Source organism: Aulostomus chinensis, chromosome 1, assembly GCF_037954235.1.
Source record: "Aulostomus chinensis isolate RoL2024-O1b breed Wild chromosome 1, RoL_Achi_v1.0, whole genome shotgun sequence".
In the NCBI taxonomy this organism is placed as follows: Eukaryota; Metazoa; Chordata; class Actinopteri; order Syngnathiformes; family Aulostomidae; genus Aulostomus; species Aulostomus chinensis.
This window is the reverse complement of record NC_141320.1, coordinates 54429960-54447335: the sequence shown is the minus strand read 5'-3', so window position 1 is coordinate 54447335 and position 17376 is coordinate 54429960. Positions and strand designations below refer to the sequence as shown.

The window sequence follows — 17376 nt, the reverse complement described above, 5'->3', positions numbered from 1 at the left end:
GGTTTCGGCTCCTGACAGCCACATCCGTCTCCCTCTCAGTGATTATGAGGTCCAAGCCAACCCAGGGCAGAGCCTGCCTGCATTTCTCTGAATGTTGATCAGAGCTGCAACTATGGCCACCAAATATGAGTTCACAACACTGAGGGTTGTTTTCCTTTTCAGCAGAAAAAACAAAATATTTGGGTTGGTTTGACAGCGCTGTGTTTAAGGGCTGGTGAGGCTCAGACACCAAAAAATAGCTTTATAGGGTTTTTGAAAAGATCAGGGTTTGGATGAAAATAAAATCAATTTTACTAAAATAAAACAAATTATAAATAAAATGTCAGAAACTCTCAGATGTTTTGCTACATTAATTAACATTTGACCACTTTGGATCAGAGCCCATCAGGAAAGATCTTAATAACAGGACTGTCCAATGTTGAGGAGAATGGGACAGATGGACGGTGGAAGGACGCCCTGAAAACACAACACCTCCCACCAGGAGTGTGGGTGGAGTGGAGGCCAGATAACATTCATAAAATGGCGTCAACATCCAACTTATCCGTTCATTCATTCTTACTATTAAGGGTCGTGGGGGGCTGGAGCCTATCCCAGCGTCTACAGGTGAGAGGTGGGGTTCACCCTGGACAGGTCACCAGTCCATCACAGGGCAAACACACAGAGACAAACAACCATTCACTCTCACAGTCACACCTACAGTCAATTTAGAGTATCAATCAGCCTCGTCCCCTCTTGATGTCTTTGGACTGTGGGAGGAAGCAGGAGTACCAGAGAGAACCCACACAGGAACAGGGAGAACATGGAGACTCACACAGAAAGATCCTGTGCTGGAGCTGGGACTTGAACCTGGAACCTTCTTGCTGTGAGGCCACAGTGAGGACCACTGCACCACCGTGCAGCCCACACCCAACTTATCAATGATGAAATCTGTTCTCATTCTCTGCTCAGTGATTGATTTTAATTCTTCCGTGTTCATCTTTAAAGTGATACATCACCCAGTGAGGTTTTTTGACTTTCAAGTATTTAAAAATGGATTGGAATTGAATGAATTCTGGGCAGTTTAGCTGTTGTTGGCTGTCAGGCTCCATTAGTATCAAACTAAATATACGTGGCTGGATCCTCCTGCATTCTGCAGATACAAAGAAGTCATGCAGAAGGAAAACCTCTCTGAGAGCTCACGACAGTGTGCGTTCTTGACCAGCAGAATTCACTTTTTAGGTGAAGCATCACTTTAACAATGAAAACTAGTTTGAACCCACTGGTCTGATTCTGAGGGAGTTTCCAGCTTTACAATAACAGGAAGTCTCAACTGGTCTGATTGATTTCTACTATTTTTGGTCTCTTAACAAAAATAGTTGAACAAGCAACTCCTGCTAGTGTTGATCTTTGCGTTATGCTTTAAATGCTGTCAGGGAGGGAGAGCTGTCTGCCAGTGACGATGGTCATTCCTCAGTGGGAGCCTCTATGGTTGATATTCTACTGCCCTCTGGTGGTGAGGCAGTGGGGATGCAGGTGATCTGCTGGTCTGGTTGAACGTGAGTGGACAGAAATCTTGTTGAAGTGATTGGGAGTTCCTGACTTTGGTGAGCTGCCTTGCTTCTGCATCAGGTCTTCATGGTGGCTTTCTGCTGGACTGTTGTTGAAGGGAACATTACATCGTATCATTTTCAGCTCTGACATCTGGACAGTGGACAGTTGTGACATCATCATGGTCTCACTGCCTGCTTTGTTCATGGATCAATGGAACGTTGTGTTGAAACCTTTATTGTAGAACTGCTATGAGCTGAGAGCTCAGTGTTGTTGGAACAACACAGCTCCACATGTGACTGATGTGATGAAGAGGTTTTTATTGAGCTGAAGCTGGAGAGCAACAATCAAAATGGAGCAGCAAACATGAGCCATAAAACCCCATCATCATCTAGAAGAGGAGCTTTGATTGTATTTCCACCACAAAATTCATTTATTTGTGTTTCTAAACAGTTGCTCTCTTCTACACAAAGACATGAAAATAAGAATTAAAAATAACTTTAAAAAGTGAATCTCTTTGGCATCAAGTATTCTCTTTTATTTAGTATCTGGGTTGTTGAGCCTCTTCCTTGAAGTAACTCACACTTGGACTCCTCAAGACGTCTCTTATATCCAGTTTTCTATTCTTTGACATCCTTCAAATCCTATACAACACACACACACACACACACACACACACACACACACACACACACACACACACACACTCGCATGTTGGCAGATTCCACTCGCAGTAGCAGAGAACTCGCACTGCCTGTCATCCGCTCCCACCAGCAGGTTGAGTGGAGCTTTGAGGAGCAGATGGAGTGACAGCGACAACAGCCAATCACATGTAAGTTAGAGGTAAGCCGGCAGCCTATCCGGGAGCGATATTGAGGTGAGAGGCGGGACCTCCAGCAGAGACCAACATCTAATTCTTTGTGTGCCATCATCGTTGTCGAAACGCTGCAGACAGCGGTTGTATTGGTAGTGACGACACAGTAGCGGCTGAATATCGGCAGGGACGTGTTCCTAGCGTCCCTACCCAAGTCTACGCCCATGGGTCATCACTTAGAGCAGAGCTGATAAGGAGAAATCAACTCCAGATGTTCCCAGACGGGGAAAACCTGCTCTTCCTCGCTGGTTCACCTCTGGAAACGAAGCTCCAACAGACGCGCGAACCAGAGGGAGGAAACCACGGCGTTTCACTGCTTTAGATTTAGAATCTCACGCCAAGCCAGAGAAACAGTTCCTGAATCAGTCACGTGGTCACTGCCGGCTGGCGAGGCTTCGGACGTCACCACATACGTCATCAATACGCGCTCACAAAACGAGAAGAAGAAGAAGCGGGACGCCTCTCATCAACAAAGAAAGAAGGAGAAGTCCGCGAACCCCCCGGCGTCGATCTTAGAACCTCAACATGTGCGCCGCGCAGCTGCTGCGGGTGTCGGTCCAGGAGCGGATCCTCGCCGCCGCTGAAGACTTCCTGCTGCAGCTGGGAGAAGGAGACTCAGCGGCTGGAGTCCCGGTGCTGAGAGCGCTGCTTACCGAGCGGCTGGCGGCGGCCGCGGAGCAGATCGTGGCTCTGCTGGAGGAAACCGTGGCGGAGTACGAGCGGGAGAACCGCCGGCAGAGGTTGCTGCTCGATGCCGTGGTGAAGCCCCGAGTCAGGCTGTTCAGAGCAGGTGAGTCCCGCACACTGACGAGGAGAACCCAGGGCCATACCCAGGATTTTTTAAATACCGAGGTCCAATATTGCGATCCATCTTATTTGACAAAAAAACATCGTAATTTGGTGACTTTTCATACATTTTCTGTTAGTGACACAAGAGGGCGCAACGGCACATAGATTGGAAGGTGGAAATGTGTACACTCATCAATCACGCGTTTTGATCGTCTTGACTTGCCGTAGCCAAGCATTTTCGTGTGTGTCCTTTATGTGATATGGTGATGTCAGAGGACACGATGGACTCTTTTATTCTTTTATTTTTGCGCCTTGTGCATCAATTGTTTTTAAGTTGATGAAGAAAAAGCTTAGGTCCCGACCCAGTTTCTATTTGTCCGCTTCAATTTCATGTGGGAAGCAATGCTGACAGCACTGAACAAAACTGTGGCTATAGAAAACTGAATGGCCACTAGCCACAGCTGTTAGCACAACAATGTCAAGCAGGTATCTTGATGCAACCAGTGCTAATATAGCATCTTCCTGGGTTCACGTTATAGTCTGGTAGGTGAGCCAAATAGCCCAAGTCGTGTCGAGGGTCCCAACAACGTCATAAACAACAGGTTGCAACGACTCTCCAGCCTTTTTTAATCTGAAATGCGCCAAAATCAAATCGAGAGAGATGAAAAATCCTCGACCTCTCCAAGCGTTTTCATCGCGGCTGGAAAACGAATTCTATCCAGCCAGTTGTTGCTTGAACAACTGTTGCTTGAAATGCTAATTAAAAGCTACACTGATGACAATGATCATTGATCAAGCATCCCTAGCTGCCATGCGAGGACAGAGTGTGAAGGGTGAGGCACCCGTAGAGGGGAGTAACATCGCTACAGGGAAACACAGGAACACAGGGGGAACCAAACACTGCACCGTCTCACGAGCGAAAGCAACTCACCTCCTTCTCTCTTTTCCCCGGCCTGTTGGCTTTCCAAAGCTGAGTTTCTTTTGTTTTAGAGTCGACTTGTTCATCTTGCTTCCATTTTCAAATTCCACCCCGATTAAAAAAAAACAAAACAAAAAAAAAAAACGGACTATATCCCACGGTGCTCAGCTGACTTTCGCTAGGCTGCGTCATTTGATACAATGTTTCAAGTGTCGGAGAGTTCAGCTACATTTTTAAATGGTGATGAGAAAAAAGATCGTCTTGTGTGGACTTTATTTTCAGAATAAACAAATGAGAATAGCTGCTGAATTTTCCACCAGTCAATCAAAGTCAGAAGGATTTTTATCATAAATTTATTTAACATTTCTGAGTTAAAAAAAACAAACGTGGATACAGAGGACATGACCTCGGTGTCCTCAATGGTAGTTAGGGGCCTGGGAGAACCGGTGTTGTGTCGCTACCAGCAGCATCAACCGATAGCGATGTCTATCAGTTTATGACACCGCCTCAAAAAACTGCTCCTTTGGTCTCCATGGTTACATGTCGGAACCCTTTTTATCCAGATGAACTCCTGCTCATCAGGTCAACTGGCCAAAAGTATTGGCACCCCTTCAGAAGCACAGTTCTCACTCTTGTGAAGGTTTTTGGTGAAACCAAACCAGGACATTTTCAAGAGCTCCTCGTCACTGAAACAACAAGACCAACATTTCCTGAGGGGTGGCGATACTTTGGTCAATAGTGCAGCAACCGCGAGCCACGATCGACGATGAGTTATGAAAATAGAAAAATGAATCAATCGTGTCGGTGTTACACAGAACGATGCCTTCAGGGGCTTGGATGAAAGAGGGGCACGTTCAACTCTGTGTACCAAAAAAACTTTGCTTTGCAAAAATCAAGAAGCACCGAAGAGAGACATGATCACGGATGATGTCACGGATGATGTCACGACTACGAAAACAAACTGGACCGCCTCGGAGGACTGACCTCTGACCTGTGTGGCGTTTCTGGCCAATCGTCACAGTTTGCCATCCTCAGTACCTCTCAGATATCATCGCATTAACGGATAGCAATCATTCATCACACAGAGAGATCACCTGGAAGAAGAGTAGAAGAAGAAGAAAACCGTCTTTTTTTTTTTTTAATTTCAACATTTTGATTTGTCACTTGCTGATAATTTAATAAAAACACAATATATGATGCTGAGACAATAATATGTTTGTTTGTTTCCCTTCAAACATGAACTCAAACAAGGACTCATTTCACTGTCTGGTCCACATCTGCTTTAATGGGATCTCAGTGTACGTTCATGTCAGTGGAACAAAATGACCGCAACATATAAAATAAATCAAATAAATGCGATCAAATTTTTAAAAAAAGAATAAAATGCAAGTAAATATGTAAGCAAAGCAGCATTATGTAGCAATTCAATGATAAATATGAAGGAATGAGTAGATTGCATTTTTTTGATGAAAGCAAGCAACAACATCTACTGGTCGTGTCGCTAGTAGAAAGTGAACTTCCTAACAAATCATTTCAGAGGTTGCGTTAACATGTCTGAATGCATGGGAGGTGAAGTCGCCATCAAGGTATCTTTCTTCCCGATGTAGTTATTTAAAATCACTATTCCCACGGCTTCTTAGCGTCCTAGCTTTGTGTGAAACTAGCATTGCGTGCATTGCATCGTTGCCGCGAATAGTGGCGGCCATTCTGTACAGCTTACCTCAGGTTCTGTGGGACGAGATGAGTCGCCATCACCTCCAGCTCGCTCTACTGGGTCACTGTGGTTGGGTCAGACTGCCCCTCCTTAGGCTTCAGCCAACGCAACATCATTGAGTCACCACACACTTGGCGACGGTTGTGTCAGTCTAGCAGCAGAGAGCAGACAGTGGCTGCAAGCAGCCTGCTTCTCATTGGACAACACACGCGTGAGCGCGCCAGCCAATTGAATTTTTCCATTTAGCTTTTTCAAAATTCTTTTCGTTCCGAGGGAGAATATGATCCTCCTGATGACAATTAATTACAGTCCCGGGATGACGGGACGCCGTTAGTGTTAAACCCTGGTGTGTGTGTGTGTGTGTGTGTGTGTGTGTGTGTGTGTGTGTGTGTGTTTGTGAAGTGAGGAATTCTGTGACAGACTTAGTTACCAGGTGACATCACTTCATACCCAGAGTCCAGGTTTCCTCCATGGACGTTGATCAGTTCCTACTCTTGTACTTCATTCAGCAGTGACACAGAACCTTTCAATCACAGGAACATTCTTGTTGATGTAAACTGTTGAATGTTGGGATGTTCAAGCGCACACACACACACCCAGAGAGAGAGTCTCTGTCTTATCATGATCAGACAACGCTTCTTTCATTTAATGGTCCTGGATTTTCCTGCCAGACGAATGTTTATGGCATCCTACAGGGGCCGGGGTAGCAGAGAGGTGAGAACCCTCTTTGGCGAACCCTCCTGCCTGGAACCACTAATCTTTATGTTGTCATTGGTTTCCTCATCCAGGCCATTGGTTTGTGGGTGATAGGCTGCCGTGTCGCTCCTTTCAATGCCCAGAAGTTGAACTGAAACCTCATAACAGATTAAAAAGCACATTCAACAAGAACAATTCCTGAACCCCATTTCCAAATCATTTCAAATATGCACCACCCTCATTCACAAACCCCAACCCTGGGCCCAGATTCACATTCAACTGGACTCTATAGTCAGCTCCTCTTACAGCTGTTCCTCAAGACCCTGAAGACCACACAATGCATCTTTAAAGTGGATAACTTGATCTGGGGAGGCGGCTCCCACCCCGGCATGACAAACATTCCTGGGGTTCAAGACAGCAGTTATAAGCCACTTCATTGACAAGAGCCCAACCTTCATGAAACATTCCATGAGCCTGGAGTTAGACAAAGGTTCTTGCTGGTAGTCAGCAGTGCAAAGACTGATTCATGCATAGAATAACCGCCAAAATCCTCTTTGGTTGTTTATTGCTGACAAAACAAGAGCATTATATTCGTGTCCCTTCATGCTTGGTGAGGACTGTGGAGCAGCGAAAGAGTCACCAGTCCTTTGGAGTTTGTCGCATTCTGAGACCTCTAAGAATAAAAACCTGTTAATTATCATGGTAAACCAAGTCAAATTAATAAGGTCCTCATAACTGGCTGAAGAAAATGAGTCCATGAAAAGATACAGAAGTTAAACTCCTACCCATCCATCAATATCAGTGGCCATGCCAAGCCAGTAACATCTGGTGGGCATGGCTGCCCTGGTTGTGATCGTTCCTGTACGCCCGCCCACTGGTGATGAAGGAAATTCACAGCAGAGTTCAGAGTTCTCCAGCTTCTTTTGTGGATGTAATCACTCTTCAATTGCCACAGAAGAGCTGCCCTTCTGCAGACAAGAAAGAAAATTTCCCTGAGGAACATCTTGAATTCAATTTCTGGGATTTAGAATACCCATCTGGGTACCCCCCCCCCCCCCCCCCCCAGACAGGTACTCTGTCAGCTCCTTGCACCTCTGCTCCATATTCTCATGTAAAAACTGTAAAACACATTCATACACTGTCACCCATAAAAGCCAGACATTTTCTGCTGTCAATCAGTGAGTCAGATAAATGAAGAACACACAGAACACATCAATCAGTTCATGAACACGGCGAGGAACAACAGCTAAACCCTCATCTCGTTCACCTCCGTCTTTGAGGACGGACGCTAAATTTCCCTCCTCACACACCGAACGTCAGTGTTCTACATGACGACAAAACAGACTTTAAAAGTACTACTCACTTCCAGTGCTGACAACTCCAGCTCTGCCTGGGGTAGTACTTCACCAGGTATTTAATCTGAAAAAACACTTGAGGTAAACCAGGGTTTCCTCGGGGTCTTAAGAAGTCTCAAACTTAGACAGTGAAATTCAGGCCTTGAAAAGTCTTAAAACGGCCAGATTTCCAACCTAAAATTTCATTTTGTTTGGTCTAAAAATGCTTCACCCTCGTTCATTCCTAGAAACAAAGACCACAGAAAGTTACCGATGTAACAGCAGAAAGTCAGCGGATGCGGAGTGGAACTAGAAGACTTAGCACACGTTGCTACACACGCGGTTGAATGGCAACTGTTAGCCAGCCTCACCACTTGATGTGCAAAGTTGGTGTTGATACTGAATTAATAAGCACACGCCCTGAAGAGATAAGGTTGCTGATGGTCACTGCTGGTCGCTGCTGATGAAGTGCTTGGCCGAGCGTCACGTCAGTTATCAAATACAGGGCATTGCTCTGCTTTTAAATGAACCCGTATTTTGCCAGATGTTTCACTAAATTAGAAACCTCCCCTTCAGTTCCGACGCCTGAAGCTGGCTTTACAATATGCAATCAAACTCAAAGCAAACAAAGATAACCCTCCCTATTCTACTGTTTTTCAACCTCAATTTTTCCAGTTTTGTGAGACCAGACCAAAATCTATTCGACCTTTTGGAATCAGAATAAAACCTTTTCTTGAGGACCTGAATATTAATTTGGACAGTCTTGCATCTCCTCAACTCTGCCCCGTCCCCCCTTGGATTCTGAAGCGACCTGAGATGACAAAGGATCGAAGTCACAGAGAAATTTAGAACCCATCCAAACGAACGTCAGAGCCGCTTCTTTGATGTACGGCAGCGTTTCCCCTCCCGCACTCCTGTTTCTACTGATGGATCAAAACTGGACAGCTGTGTGGCATCAGAAGTAGTAGTTGGTTCAGATCAGTGTGACCGACGCATTCCAGAACGATGCTCTACTTTTACAGCTGAGGCTCAAGCCTTGCTTTTGAGTCTTGAATACACAGAAAAAAACTTGTCAGCAGGATTCTTTGATTTGCACGAATCAAGATCATGTCTTCAAACACTGGAGGTTTTAAAAACTGACCATCCTCTGATTTATAAGAATACTTGAAAAAGTGGAACAGTTAAAAAATCTGAGTTTGAATGTGGATTTTTTTTGCTGGTTCCCTGGCCATGAGGGTTTGAGTGGCAATGAGAAAGCAGATAGTGCTGCTGAAAAAGCTTTGACTGAAGAAGTTCCATAATGTCAAGTCCCTACTTCTGATATTGAACCTGCACGACACTCTGATATCTTTGATAAATGGCAAGCTGAATAGGACAAATGTTGCTCCGCTATTTCAGAGTCAAATGAAGAGATTTCTGATGTTGCTGTTTGTGTCCTGCAGATGTGGAGCAGCTGCTGGTGATTAAAGAAGAGGTTCCCCCTGAGCTGCAGGACCCAGAGCCCCCCCACATTAAAGAGGAGTGGGAGGAGCTCAGGATCAGTGAGGAGGGAGGGCAGCTTCAAGGGCAGGACGAGGCTGATATCACCACGTTCCCCTTCACTCTGGTCCCTGTGAAGAGTGAAGGGGACGAAGAGAAACCTCAGTTCCCACAGGTTCATCAGAGTCTAACTGAGGAGAACGTGAAAGAAGAGTCTCAGAGCAGCAGCCCAATTCATCCTCTGAAAACAGAAGCTGATGGAGAACCACAACCAGGCAGCAAAGTAGATCCAGATCCACTTGTACAACCCCAGACTGACGACCAGATGTCAGACTCTTCTGAAGCTGAGACTGAAGTCAGTGAGGATGATTGGGTCAGACCTGATAACACGGCCACCTCTGAGCACAAGGAATCCTTTTGCTCAAGGAGGAATTTGCTTCAGAAATTGAGCCCAGGACAGGAAGCGACTCATTGCAGCTCAAAAGAGCAAAAAGTAAAGACTGAAAGAGAATCAGAAATCATCAGGAACGTGACCTTTGGTCCTTCTAAATCTCAGACAGAAGTCAGTGAGAATGATCGTCCCTTTAGGTGCTCAACATGCAGTAAAGGTTTTAGATACAGGAGTGGTTTGGATGCACACATGCAAACACACACTGGGGAGAAACCATTCCCATGCTCAGTTTGTGGCAAAAGATTCTCAAAGGGAAATCTCAACAGACATATGAGAATACACACTGGGGAGAAACCATTCCCCTGCCCATTTTGTGGCAAAGGATTCTCAGAAAATGAACATATGAAAATGCACATGAGAACGCATTCTGGGGAGAAACCATTCCCCTGCTCAGTTTGTGGCACAAGATTCACAGGAAAGCAACATCTGAAAACACACATGAGAACGCATACTGGGGAGAAACCATTCTCCTGCCCATTTTGTGGCAAAGGATTCCGAGTTAACGGGAATCTAGAATCACACATGAGCGTACACACTGGGGAGAAACCGTTCCTCTGCTCAATATGTGGCAAGAGTTTCTCAAAAGGGTATCGAAAAAGACACATGAGAATGCATGCTGGAGAGAAACCATTCTCCTGCATGGTTTGTGGCAAAAAATTCTCAGTTAAGGAAAGTCTGAAATCCCACATGAGAATGCACAATGGGGAGTAATTGTTCCCCTCCCCAGTATGTGACTAGATTGTCAGATACAGTTGCCCAATAAATGTGAGTGTTCTGCTGTAAAGCAAGTGGTTTAAAGTTGGTGCAGTTCTACATTATGATGTAACAGATGGCATCACCCACATTGCAACAGACAAGTAAATACTGACTTTGTTACATGCAAAAACATGAAGATCCCTCACATTGTGTGAACACATTGTCACAAGTGTTCTAAAAAGAACATTTCATTAGTATTAGTTAATGGGGAAAAAGCAAGGCTACTGCAAACAAGCTGCATGGCTCAGGGGTAGAGGTCGAGCAACCAAAGGTTCGATCCCCGACCCCGGTGACCATGTCCAAGTGTCCTTGAGCAAGATACTGAACCCATAATTGCTCCTGATGAGTAGGTTGGCGCCTTGCATGGCAGCCTCCACCATCATTGTGTGTGTGAATGGGTGAATGAGACGACTGTGTTAAGCGCCTTGAGTACCGCTAAGGTAGAAAAGCGCTGTATAAAATTGAGTCCATTTACCAAGCAAGACCAACAGATAGAAAAGTCACTGACAGCCCTTCATTGGCATAGGACTGATATGGAGAGATCGGTTTTGGCTTTGATGTCTGTAAAGTCGTTGCTCCCCTAGAATTTGAGTCTCTTTCATCATTGTTTGGAAATGGAAGGACATAATTTGGTCCTTGGACTTAACCTTTATGTTTGAGTGATTTGGGACGCACGGCAAATACATAATTGATGTGAGACACCTCATTTATTAACGTGGAAGTTATATTTAACTGAACATCTCTACAGGCCTTTCCTCCACTCTTTGCAAGCTCTTATCCTAAAATGGAGAAGTTGGTGGATGTGGATGAGGCCCCATCATCAGATGTCAAAGCCACCAGGGTCATAACTTCGCAGACTGTTCCATCACTTAACTGTTCAATGGAATTATTTCTCTTTTTAAGAGTTTTGTTGTTTATATGAATGATAAATAACACAGCTACAAATGAAACTGTCAGAAAATAAACCTGAATGAACTTTCACTCCTATGAAACTTTCAATCGTCATTCTCTGCAAAACACATGTGCTACCTTTCTTCGGGCAGCCCAAACCTCTGACATGATGTTGAAGCTCCTTTGATTCTTTCTGAAGGTAGAGGTACTTTGGAGTTTGTCAAATAATGTCTTTATGCTGTCATTAGCATTTGCCATTGTAGTTCCTGCTTTTGTGGAGAGACCCATAGTGGTTGGGCAACTGGGGACAGTTGGGGCAACTGAATCTGAGTAAAAGAACTTTGCTTGTATGCTCTATGTTTCAGAGTCCACCCATTCAATTCCAGTCTGTTCCAGTTTCTTCAGCTCTGCCACAAAAGCAGTTCAAAATGTGATCATATTCAGCTTGCTTTTACCAAACCGTAAGCGGGGCATACATATGTTGGCTTGACGAGTTTTGGTGACATTTCTATGACTTGGCCATATCTGAATATTATTGCTGTTGAAAACTGGAATTCCATCACAATGCCACTTAACTGATAAATCATCAGCCCCTATTTTTCCTCTGTGCTTGAGTTTTTAGTATTCAGCCTCACACTGGACGTCTGAAACAATGCCAGGAATTGATTATCTTCCAGATTTTTCCAAGATGTTAACTATTTGGGTTGATACACGAAGTACAAGAAAGGAAAAACCCAACCCTTAAGTTTCTATCAATGTCAAATCCAGCATTAAAAGAAAAACTATCTCTTTGAGCTGTCTCACTGGGTCCCATATACTTTCACAGTTGAAACAATAAAAACGCAGCACATACTGGCCAAACTGTCCATAGGCTTTATGAAAAAGCTATGAGGTTGCTGGCACCAAGCAAGGGAAATGTTCATTAAACACTGTAAGAAGATCCTGAAGAGCGACTCCTGTCATATTGTGCCTCAGTACAAATGACATGAGGAAGAGCAGACTGTCCTTTAGTTAGGGAGCACCAGGGTACACAGGATGGTCATGTTGTTTCTGGAAGACAAGACATTCCTACCTGAAACACAGCAGGAGAGACAAACCAGATTATGATGACAGTGTTGTCCTATTAAGAGAGACGTCTCATACATGTAACGTAAAATAACTTGATACAGAGAATCGAATGAAATGGGAGCACCTTCAGATGGTTTGAATCTTGATTTCCGGCTTGGCTCATGTCTTCCTGTCTGTCTTCATGTCCACCTTCATAGTCTTACTCTCCGAAGTCATGTCCACCTCCATCGTCGTACTCTCTGTCGTCATGTCCGCCTCCATCATCTTCCTCTTTGTCATCATGTCCACCTCCATCATCTTCCTCTCTGTCATCATGTCCACCCCACCCTCATCCTCTCTGTCGTCATGTCCAACCCATCATCTTCCTCTCTGTCGTCATGTCCACCTCCATCTTCTTCCTCGCTGTCGTCGTGTCCAACTCATCGTATTCCTCTCTGTCGCCATGTCCAGACCACCCTCATCCTCTCTGTCGTCATGTCCAACCCATCATCTTCCTCTTTGTCATCATGTCCGCCTCCATCATCTTCCTCTTTGTCATCATGTCCACCTCCATCATCTTCCTCTCTGTCGTCGTGTCCACCTCCATCGTCTTCCTTTCTGTCGTCATGTCCACCTCCATCATCTTCCTCTCTGGCATCGTGTCCACCCCACCCTCACCCTCTCTGTCGTGGTGTCCACCTCCATCATCTTCCTCTCTGTCGTCATGTCCGCCTCCGTCATCTTCCTCTCCATCATGTCCACCTCAATCATCTTCCTCTCTGGCGTCATGTCCACCTCCATCATCTTCCTCTCCGTCATCATGTTTGCCTCCATCACCATCCTCTCCGTCGTCACGTCTGCCTCCATCACCATCCTCTCTGGCATCGTGTCCACCTCCATCATCTTCCTCTCTGTCGCCATGTCCAGACCACCCTCATCCTCTCTGTCGTCATGTCCAACCCATCATCTTCCTCTTTGTCATCATGTCCGCCTCCATCATCTTCCTCTTTGTCATCATGTCCACCTCCATCATCTTCCTCTCTGTCGTCATGTCCACCCCACCCTCATCCTCTCTGTCGTCATGTCCAACCCATCATCTTCCTCTCTGTCGTCATGTCCACCTCCATCTTCTTCCTCTCTGTCATCGTGTCCAACTCATCGTATTCCTCTCTGTCGCCATGTCCAGACCACCCTCATCCTCTCTGTCGTCATGTCCAACCCATCATCTTCCTCTTTGTCATCATGTCCGCCTCCATCATCTTCGTCTTTGTCATCATGTCCACCTCCATCATCTTCCTCTCTGTCGTCATGTCCACCCCACCCTCATCCTCTCTGTCGTCATGTCCAACCCATCATCTTCCTCTCTGTCGTCATGTTCACCTCCATCTTCCTCTCTGGTATCGTGTCCACCTTTATCATCTTCCTCTCTATTGTCATGTCCACCCCCATGGTCATGTCCACCTCCATTGTCTTCCTCTCCGTCGTCATGTCCACCTCCATAGTCTTACTCTCCGAAGTCATGTCCACCTCCATCATCTTCCTCTCCGTCGTCATATCCACTTCCATCATCTTCCTCTCTGTCGTCATGTCCACCCCACCCTCATCCTCTCTGTCGTGGTGTCCACCTCCATCATCTTCCTCTCTGGCGTCGTGTCCACCTCAATCATCATCCTCTGTCATCATGTCCACCTCCATCATCTTCCTCTCCATCATGTCCACCTCCGTCATCTTCCTCTCCATCATGTCCACCTCCGTCATCTTCCTCTCCATCATGTCCACCTCAATCATCTTCCTCTCCGTCTTCATGTCCGCCTCCATCATCTTCCTCTCCATCTTCATGTTCGCCTCCATCACCATCCTCTCCGTCATCATGTTTGCCTCCATCGTCTTCCTATCTGTCATCATGTCCGCCTCCATCACCATCCTGTCCGTTGTCATGTCCACCTCCATCGTCTTCCTATCTGTCATCATGTCCACCTCCATCATCTTCCTCTCTGTCGTCATGTCCGCCTCCATCATCTTCCTCTTTGTCATCATGTCCACCTCCATCATCTTCCTCTCTGTCGTCATGTCCGCCTCCATCATCTTCCTCTTTGTCATCATGTCCGCCTCCATCATCTTCCTCTCTGTCGTCATGTCCGCCTCCATCATCTTCCTCTTTGTCATCATGTCCACCTCCTTGGAGTAGTTTTTTCTAAATACATTTATTATTTTGGGCTGCATGATGGTGCAGTGGTCAGCACTGTGGCCTCACAGCAAGAAGGATGGTTTTGAGTCCCAGCTCAGGCACAGGATCTTTCTGTGTGGAGTCTCCATGTTCTCCCTGTTCCTGCTGGGTTCTCTCTGGTACTCCAGCTTCCTCCACAGTCCAAAGACATCAAGAGGGGACGAGGCTGATTGATACTCTAAATTGACCATAGGTATGAATGTGAGTGTGAATGGTTGTTCGTCTCTGTATTTTGGCCTTGTGATGGACTGGTGACCTGTCCAGGGTGAACCCTGCCTCTTGCCCGTTGACGCTGGGATAGGCTCCAACCCCCCCCCCCCCGCGACTCTTAATAAAAAGGAATAAGACAATTTATTTTCTGATCACCTTATTGGTTTTTCATCATTCTCATTACCATAGTTTAGGTTGCAGTGTGTACACCTTAGTCTTGGGTTTATTAATCAGTCAGCATACAGATAAAAGCAGGTTGAAACATTTATTTAAAATAATTAACATGGTTATTCAAAATGTCTGTGTAGGTTCTCATTCATCCAGGTCATCGTAGATCGAAGCGAAGTAAAATCTGGTCAACTGGACGTAAGTTTATTTTGAAGACGTTTCACCTCTCATCCGAGAGGCTTCTTCAGTTCTAGTGGAGAGTATTGAAACTCCAGCTTATAAACCTATGTGGGAGTGGTCAGTGCTATTGTGGTGGAAACGACCCTCCCGAGACTCGCCTGGCCTCCCCAAACGACAGTCGTTGTGCGGTGTCAGGGAGTTTCAGGGGTGGTCGTTAGGGAGTTTCACCGACCACTCAGATGCTAATGGGCTGTGCTGGCAGCAGCCGTTCCACATGGGTCTTTCAGCTGAGCTCTTTGGGGAAGCTTTGAAAGGACTTGGTTGTAAATAGGTGAAAGGAAATGTCGCAGTCCACCTCCTCTGTTCAAAGATGGTTTCTCTATCCTGACGTGGATGGCTTCTTTAACTCCTCTTTCAAACCATCTGTCCTCTCTGTCAAGGATTTGGACATGGTCGTCCTGGAAGGAGTGGTTTTCCTCCTTGAGGTGGAGGAAAACCGCTGAGTCCTGTCCCTAACGACCACCCCTGAAACTCCCTGACACCGCACAACGACTGTCGTTTGGGGAGGCCAGGTGAGTCTCGGGAGGGTCGTTTCCACCACAATAGCACTGACCACTCCCACATAGGTTTATAAGCTGGAGTTTCCACACTCTTCACTAGAACTGAAGAAGCCTCTCGGATGAGAGGTGAAACGTCTTCAAGATAAACTTACGTCCAGTTGACCAGATTTTACTTCGCTTCGATCTATGGTTATTCAAACACACACAGACTTACCTCCTGTACCGGTCTGATCTTCTTAAGAGAGTCACACCTGGCTGCAGGGCTCGTTTTATAGTGAGGGGAAGGTAATTGGAACCCACCATTTGGACAGGGGAGTCCGTTGAGGGGTTGAGTTCTTAAGTTGCACATACAAAGAGTTCTATTGCTAAAAATACGTAGAATACTTACGTTGTACTTTTTAATGATATACTTGAGATTTTGAAATGTTGTCTTGGAGTAGGTCACTTGGATGGTAGGTGAGTTTTGTGTGTCAGTCCTACAATAGGGAGAGTTGGTTTCGTCCACTATACTTTTGTTTGACAGAAGAGCCTTTAATCTCTGGCTCTGATTTTATTGGTGATGCCTGAATTCTACCAGCTGACAGACTGTGAAGGCTCATATTTGTGATGTCATCATAAATATATGAAGGCCTTGTTTAAATGTTAGAACATTAAAGCTCATCTTAATAAAACAAAGATGTTACCTGAACTTAATTCTTGAAACAAATAACTCATTTCAATAAATCAAATCTCCTTAAAAACACCTTCTGTTGTCACAACTCAGCCATTTTAAGTGTACTTGAAGTTCCAGAACATTTCAGGTGAAGATGATATGAATCCATTTTGTTAGATGAATGAATGAATCTGCTGTTCTCCCCTGGCCTCCTCATTTCCCCAGGACTTCTGGAGTTCTCATGGAACCTACGCCCAGAGTAAACTGGCTCTGGTCCTCTTCACCTAGAAGTATTCAGCTTACAAAGAGGTTTTTCCCTTCCACATCACTTTTTAGAGACTCCAGAATGCAGGAAGAAGCAACCATGTATATTTAGCTTGATGCTAATGGAGACTGACGGCTAACAGCAGCTAAACTGAGGACACACGGAGCAGCTGCTGCAGGAACTCCATGGTCGGAGTGTCGTTTCAGCAGCATTGTAGCGCCTGATGTTACAGCCAACAGTCGATGAGAAGAAGAAAACATGGATGAATCATTTAGGGACTCATTTACTTGTTTGTTCATTTATTTGTTGGAGAAAAGGACTAAAACCACAGCACAGTTTTGATCTGGATCAACGTGTAAATCTCCGTGTAGTTGAAGTTGACTCAGAAGAGTTGAGGTTTGGGTTACGAATCCTCTGACTCTGAGGCCCAGCAGGAATACTGCAGTAGTCAGTGTATGTGTGTATTTATATTACCTGCTGACTCTTGAGTTGAGCCAAAACTACTGAAACTCCACAGACATTCCTCCCACCTCATGCTGTAGCTGTCCTGTGAGGAACCCTGAGCACCATCTTGGGATGGTCTTGGAACTGGAAGGTGAGACTGAGATGCCAACATCAGACAATGCAGGAGTGACTG

The 17376-nt window shown here is 45.5% G+C and overlaps 1 protein-coding gene across 2 annotated transcripts in view; it reads left to right on the top strand.

Moving 5' to 3' along the window:
* The window catches only part of LOC147272260 (uncharacterized), a 462227-nt gene extending 448630 nt beyond the window's left edge, over window positions 1-13597 (top strand). The window contains exons 1-2 of one of the 2 annotated variants that reach the window (XM_086206354.1): window positions 2410-3191; window positions 9296-13597. In XM_086206354.1, coding sequence (XP_086062480.1) covers window positions 2927-3191; window positions 9296-10494 — 1464 coding nt within the window. In that variant the 5' untranslated portion in view covers window positions 2410-2926 and the 3' untranslated portion in view covers window positions 10495-13597. Of the gene's footprint in view, window positions 1-2409; window positions 3192-9295 lie in introns of those variants that run through there. The other variant, XM_086206431.1, reaches the window with a different exon arrangement.
* Window positions 13598-17376: the final 3779 nt, after the last annotated feature.